General features: G+C 46.0%; 1 protein-coding gene across 1 annotated transcript in view; it reads right to left on the reverse strand.

Annotated features, from left to right (window-relative positions):
* LOC126997936 (uncharacterized) overlaps positions 1–7,500 on the reverse strand; it is a 119,199-nt gene that overhangs the window by 17,206 nt on the left and 94,493 nt on the right. Inside the window, exon 3 of the mRNA XM_050859189.1 lies at positions 6,623–6,837. Within this exon, the coding sequence (XP_050715146.1) occupies positions 6,623–6,837 (215 nt within the window). The remainder of the gene's footprint in view (positions 1–6,622; positions 6,838–7,500) is intronic.

The following is a 7,500-nucleotide window of genomic DNA, read 5'->3' on the forward strand; positions in this document are numbered from 1 at the left end:
GTTTGGTTCTGTCGGTTTGGTTTGGTTCTGTCAGTTTGGTTTGGTTCTGTCGGTTTGGTTTGGTTCTGTCGGTTTGGTTTGGTTCTGTCAATTTGGTTTGGTTCTGTCGGTTTGGTTCGGTTCTGTCAGTTTGGTTTGGTTCTGTCAATTTGGTTTGGTTCTGTCAATTTGGTTTGGTTCTGTCAATTTGGTTTGGTTCTGTCAATTCACTGTCAAAACCTTGGTCAGTGGTTTCGTCTTCATGTCTGTTCTCTGCTCCGTTGAATGTAAGATCTTCGTTTTATTAATGGTGGTGATGGTGGTGGTGGTGATGGTTGTGATGGTGGTGGTGATAGTGGTGGAGATGGTGGTGGTGGTGATGGTTGTGATGGTGGTGGTGATAGTGGTGGAGATGGTGGTGGTGGTGATGGTTGTGATGGTGGTGGTGATAGTGGTGGAGATGGTGGTGGTGGTGATGGTTGTGATGGTGGTGGTGATAGTGGTGGAGATGGTGGTGGTGGTGATGGTTGTGATGGTGGTGGTGATAGTGGTGGAGATGGTGGCGGTGGTGATGGTTGTGATGGTGGTGGTGATAGTGGTGGAGATGGTGGTGGTGGTGATGGTTGTGATGGTGGTGGTGATAGTGGTGGAGATGGTGGTGGTGGTGATGGCTGTGATGGTGGTGGTGATAGTGGTGGAGATGATGGTGGTGGTGATGGTTGTGATGGTGGTGGTGATAGTGGTGGAGATGGTGGTGGTGGTGACGGTTGTGATGGTGGTGGTGATAGTGGTGGAGATGGTGGTGGTGGTAATTGTGGTGATAGAATTGCTAAGTCACGGCTACCATCAATATAGTGTGTGTGTGTGTGTGTGTGTGTGTGTGTGTGTGTGTGTGTGTGTGTGTGTGTGTGTGTGTGTGTGTGTGTGTGTGTGTGTGTGTGTGTGTGTGTTTGTGTGTGTGTGTGTGTGTGTGTGTGTGTGTGTGTGTGTGTGTGTGTGTGTGTGCTTTTGTGTGTGTCTAAGTGTTTGTGTGTGTGTGTGTGTGTGTGTGTGTGTGTGTGTGTGTGTGTGTGTGTGTGTGTGTGTGTGTGTGTGTGTGTGTGTGTGTGTGTGTGTGTGTGTGTGTTCTTTCTCCTTCAAACCTTAATTATTTCGACGCTTCCAAATTCACTAAGTATTTTCAGACTTACCACTTTTATCTTCCTCCTCCTCCTCCTCCTCCTTCGTCTCCATTTCCCCTCCACCTCCTCCTCCTTCTCCTCCCTCTCCTCCTCCTCCTCCTCCTTTTCCTCCTCCTCCTCCTCCTCCTCCTCCTCCTTCTCCTCTCCTCTTCTCCTCTCCTCCTCCTCCTCCCCCTCCTCCTCCTCCTCCTCCCCTGCCTCCTCTTCTTGTTCCTCCCCTTCCTCCTCCTTCCTTCTTTCCTTCCCATCCTAGTCAATATTTCATCAACTATTTTCATTCCTGTCCATCTTTAATTCCTCCACCTCAACTTCTTCCTCCTCCTTCAACTCCTCCTTTTCGTTTTCCTTTCATTTCATCCCAAAGTTCTTTTCCTCCCCTCTACATCTCTTAAATATCGCTTCCTATACATTTGTCATTCCTTTGAAACTTTGCTATCTCCTCCCTTTTCTCTTTCATCCTCTTGCTTCTCCTCCTAAAACTCTCTTTCTTTACCTCAGTCATTCTACTTCTTTGTCTCTTCCCTCTCCTCTTCCGTCTTCTTGTTTCTTCTCCGTCTAAACCTCTCTTCCCTTATCTCTGTTATTATACTCCTCTATCTCTTCCCATTCCTTTTCCACCCTCTTGCTTCTCCTCCCTTCCTTTACTTGTTCTACTTCTCTACTTCTCTTTCTCTTCCCTTTCCTCTTTCATCATCATGCTCTTCCTCCTTCCAAGCTTTGTTCATCTATACTCCCAAGATTCTCCTCTACCTCCTCCCTCAACGTGTCCATCATCTTGCTCTTCCTCCTAAACCTCTCTTCATTTACCTTTGTTCTCCTCCTCCAAGTTCTCCTCCGGCTCCTCTAACGTCTCCTCTATTCCTTCTTCCCCTCCTTTCTCTCCCTCGCTCCTCTAATCTGAGCCCGACGCAGGAAATCTTATTACAACCCTGGCGGCATCAGGCACCACAGACTTCCGGCGGCCACAGAGGGACACGAGCGGGCTTCCTGGACCCCTGCAGCGCCGCCCTCCACTCCCTCTGGCAAGCAAATGATGTGACACCCTTCCACGTCAACTATGCACTCTCCCTCTGATCGGTGTTGTTGACGCCTCCACCCCTCACATCAACTATCTCTAAAGGCCGAAAAGGAGATCAGTCGTGTTATAATGAGTGTTCATGGTACAGAAGAAGGATCAAACTACCAGAAGAATCATAAATCTACCATGAAAATGCTCAAAGCTCCTACGAAAGCCTTGTCAAATATGTGTACATGGATATCGAATTGTTTAGGTATGAATATGGCCATCAGTCCATTTCTGGTTTTCTAACGGGATCTTAAACCTCATTTCAACGTTACAAGCTAATTATACTAAGCACCTTGTATTTTCTGGTTTCTCACTCACAACTGTTGCCAAAAACATCAATAATTAACGGTTTTAGCAATAGCTTTAACTGAATATCGTTATTTGTGTGGGTATGAGAGTTTTGGGTCTATTACTGATGAATGCAGTGTTCCGAGTACGATAATCTGGTATTGATGGGAGTCTCCTTTATTGCCATTTGCCTATTTCTGTCAGAATTTTCTTTTTTTTTTTTTGCCTTTTTTCTGTCTTTCCAACTCTGTCTTCTTGTTTCTCCTCCTTCTAAACCTCTCTTCCTTTATCTCGGTTATTATACTCCTCTATCTCCTCCCATTCCTTTTCCACCCTCTTGCTTTTCCTTCCTTCCTTTAATTGTTCTGCTTCTCTACTTCTCTTTCTCTTCCCTCTGTTTTTTTTTTATTCTTTCCAGCGGGGCAGTCGCTGTCGTCCCCTCCCACTATTTCTGCTTTTCCAACGGGTCATCTTCTCTCCAGTTAATTTATGTCTTTTCAACGGAGCTTCATTGCTTTTTCTTGTCTGTTTTTGTTTTTGAAGAGGGGAGCAACTTTCTCTATTGCCATTTTTGTTTATCTAATGCTACGTTTACACTTTCTCTGTTGCTTCATTTTTGTCGTTCCAGAGAGACGCTCAGGGCAGTTCTTTATCCCTCCACACTCACACATACACACGCACACACACACACACACACACACACACACACACACACACACACACACACACACACACACACACACACACACACACCTGTACAAATTTCCTTTTTCTCCATTCAAGCAAGCAGATTTACCCTTTTCCGTCTCTCAGACAGACACCTTTGACTCTCTCAGCATCCCATATATTCTATCCTTTTGTCCCCTCGACCTCCTATGCGCATCCACTGACCCCATGCACGTCTCTTTCGTTCTCGGAGACCTTCCTGCTCCCTTACTCTCTCTCTCCCGTCCATTCCCAAAGTCCCTTTCACACACCCACACTCTTCCCTGCTCTATCATTCTCTCCTGTCTACTCTTTTATCCACTCCTACTATCTCCTTTACTTCTTTACCTTACTTTTCAAAGCCTAAAGCTTCTCGTCCACTCCCACTGTTTTTCTCACTGCCTTCCTTTACCTATCAAATCCTACAGGTTATCATCCACTCCCCCTGTCCTCCCTGCAGCCTTTCTTCATCCTATCCACTCTCAGAACCTCTTAACTATTCCCACAGTCTTCTTTGTTGCTTTTCCTTACTTATCCACTCTCACAGTTTCTTTTACATTCCTATAGACCTCCTTACAGCTCTACTTCATCCCCTCCACTCCTACAATTTCTTATCCAGCTCCACAATCTTCCTTGCTACCTTACTTTACCTATCCAACCCTACAGCGTATCATTCACCGCCACGGTCCTCCTGCCGCCTTAACCATATCAACTTCCATAGCCCTTTATTCGCGCCCTCAGTTCATCTCCTGCGTGCCTTCCATTCTTTTTATTGTCATTTGTACCCAGTCAAAATTCCTTCACACTACATCTTCCCCCTTGATCCTACACCCACCATTATTCATCCTCCCCTTCGCCTCCTCTTCTTCTACTCTTCTTATTTGTCTCCCTGTCCTTCTTTCTCCCTACATTCTCTCCGCTGCCTTCCCCTCTTCTCCTTTTCTTCCGGCTCTTCTTATTCTCTCCCTAACTTTCCCTTCTTCCCTTCACCTCCCCCATGGCATTCTCCTCCTTAATATACCCTTCCACATCCTTCTCCTCGCTCCCTGTGCCTCCCTTTCTTCCCCTTTGCTTTTCTGGCATTCTTTCTCCTTATGCTTTCCTCGTAACCTTCCTCTTCCTCTTTTCCTTCCCCTCTTCCCCTCGCCTCCCTTCCTTTCTCCTACACCGTCCCACTTTTTTTCTCTTCTCTTTCATTTCCCTTTTTTCTCCTTGCCTCCCTGTCCTACTCCTTATACCCTCTCCAAAGCCTCCTTCTATCCCTCTCTCCCCTCTCTCTCTACCTCTTTGCCTTCCCCTCTCCAAAGCCTCCTTCTATCCCTCTCTCCCCTTCCTCTCTACCTCTTTGCCTTCCCCTCTCCAAAGCCTCCTTCTATCCCTCTCTCCCCTCCCTCTCTACCTCTTTGCCTTCCCCTCTACCCATCACCTTACTTTCTTCCCCCTGCACCCTCCCATCTTCCCTCACTTTCCCTTTGTCTCCCCCTCTTCTTCTTGCCTCCCTGTCCTCTCCTTCCTTCGTAAACCCTCCCCATACCCTCTTTATATCCCTCCTCTCCCATCCCTCTCTTCCTCTTGGTCTCTTCCTCTGCTCGCTTCCCTGTCCTCCTCCTTCCTACACCCTCCCTATAGCATCCTTCTATCCCCCTTCTCTCCCCTCGCCTCCTTTCTTATTTCTGCTCCTGAAGGCGCCCCGACAGCTCGCCGCCGTATAGATCCCACAACTGACGTCCCGCGGAAGTGTTACGGTCATAGGACTTACACACAAGGAGTTTTACGCGTATCAGCGGAGTTGGATATTATTGGCCTTGCTCAGTTTTATGCTCCTTGCTCCCCTTTCTTTATCTGCTCTTCCTTCCTTCCTCCTTTCCTCCTTCCTTTCTTCCTTCCTTCCTTTCTTCCATCCCTCCTTCCTTCCTTATTTCCTTCCTTCCTTCCTTTCTACCTTTTATCCTTCCTTCTTCCTCCCTTCCTTCCTTCCATGCCGCTATTCAATGACTGACTGATTGACTGACTGGCAGACTGACTTACTGACTTATTTACTCACCCACTCTTCCTTTTCCTTCATGCTCTTCTTTCCTCTCTCCTGCCCGTTTTCCTTCCTTTCCTTACCAATTTCATTACTTCATCTCCTTACTTATTTTCTTGTTCACTGACTGACTGACTGACTGATTGGCTGGCTTACTGACCCACTCTTCCTTTCCTACTTTCTCTTCCTCCTCTCTTTCCATGCATCCACAGTTCACTAACTCGTTTTATCCTTATTCTTTTCCTAAGGTCTTGACTCCTTTATTTTTGCTTTGATTAAATAACTGACGAACTGACTGACTGGCTGACTGGCTGACTCATATACTCGCTACCTCACCCACTCGCTTATTGGCTTACTTCCCTTCCTATTCAATCAGTCATAACTTCATAACTTTCTTTTTTTTATCTTATGACCCCTTCTTCGCTTCTTCAGTTCTTTACTCTCTTTCTGTATGCGTCTCTTTATTCCTTCTTACCCTTCTTCCTTCCTTTTCTTATTTATTTATTTATATTCTTCCTCCCTCGTTCTTATTTTCCCTTGCCTAGTTTCCTCTCTTCCTCCCTATCTACCCAAATCCTTCCCCTTGTTCCTTCCATGCACCCAGACTACTTTCACAACCCTCTTTATTTTCTATCTAGCTTACCCTCTTTCCTTCTCTCCCTTCATGTCCAATTCCTTTCCTCCGTTCCTTTCACTCACATTCTTTTTCCACCCTTTCTCTCTTCTACCTCGTTTCCTTTCCGTCCTTATCTATTCAGCTCCTTCCTGCTTTCCATTCCACCCCTCCACGCATCTCTCACGCATCAACCCACTCCTACAGAAGCCCAACCAGAACAATTTATCAATTTTCTCATTTCTTTTCTATCCTCCTACAAATTCCATCCTCTTCCTTAAGCCCTTCAACTCATACAAGCACAAAGTAATTAGGAAACATCAACAGATACCCCAACTTTCCATAACTAACCTCTTTTCCTTCTTTTCCTTTCATTCACCCAACGATAACCTCGCACAAAACAAATAGGAAGCATCAACCATGCCCAAACACCCAATTCTAACACATCAACAGACATTATCATCATCAAATACCCACCTATTCATAACCATTCAGGCAATCCTCTCACTACGTTTCCTTCCCTTCACCCAACCACCCAACGACAACCATGCACAAAACAAGAAAGAACCATCAACCATGCCAAAACAAACATTCAATACTCACGTCCACATCAACAGAAAGCATTATGAAATACCCATCTTTTCATAACCACCCAGGCAATTCTCTCACATCTTTTCGTTCCCTTCACCCAAATACCTAACGACAACCACGCACAAAACAAGAAAGAATCATCAACCACGCCAAAATAAACACCCAGTACTCACATCAACGTCAATACCGGGCAGGAAAAAGGTGTTCTTGGACTGTACGTTGGCGGGGATGTACTGGTAGAACTGGTGGTCGCCCTTGTACCATTTGAGGCTGTAGAGAGAGGCATCATCGTCGAGTGAGTAGCTGCAGAAGATCTTGGCAGAGTCCCCCTTTATAGCATAATCCGGGACCTCCACCGTGAGAAGCTCCAGGGCTGCTGCCACGCCGCCTGCAAGGAGGGAAAACGGAAGGGTAACAGGACGCAGTAAGAGGCTTGGAAGGAATGGAGTAAAACGAGAAGGAAAGGAATAGGGAAGAGATGTAATGAAGAGAACGGGAGAGTGGGAGGAATGGAAGGAAAGGAGGAAAACGAGCAGAAAGGAAGGAATAGGGAAGGGATATAATGGAAGCTTAGGAATGACAGAATGATGAAGGGAGAGGATAACGTGCCACAGTAAGAGGAATGGAAGGAGCGGAGGAAAACAACCGGAAGGAAAGGCATGGAGAAGGGATCGAAGAGAAGCTGAGGAGAGACAAAAAGATGAAGAACGAGAGGTATGATAAAATTAGAATGGAAGATAAACTGAGAAGTAGGGAAGATAAAGGAAAGGGATCGAATGGAGGCTTAGGAAAGGCAGAATGATGAAAATAGAAAGATATGTTAAAATAAGAGAAGTAAACATAAGGAGAGGCAACTGGATGGAGGGAAAAGAGTATCATTAACCTGGTAGCAGCGACGGGCCAAATTTGTGCCTTTAAGTGGTAGGAAGAGGAGGGAAGAGAATTCATTGTTCGAGGTAGAAGAGAAAGGATTTATTAACTTGGAAAGGAAGGAGAAGAGACGAAATATCGAATGCCAAGGGAGACATGGCGACGTATTGAAGCAAGAAAG

Source organism: Eriocheir sinensis, chromosome 13, assembly GCF_024679095.1.
Source record: "Eriocheir sinensis breed Jianghai 21 chromosome 13, ASM2467909v1, whole genome shotgun sequence".
Taxonomy (NCBI): Eukaryota; Metazoa; Arthropoda; class Malacostraca; order Decapoda; family Varunidae; genus Eriocheir; species Eriocheir sinensis.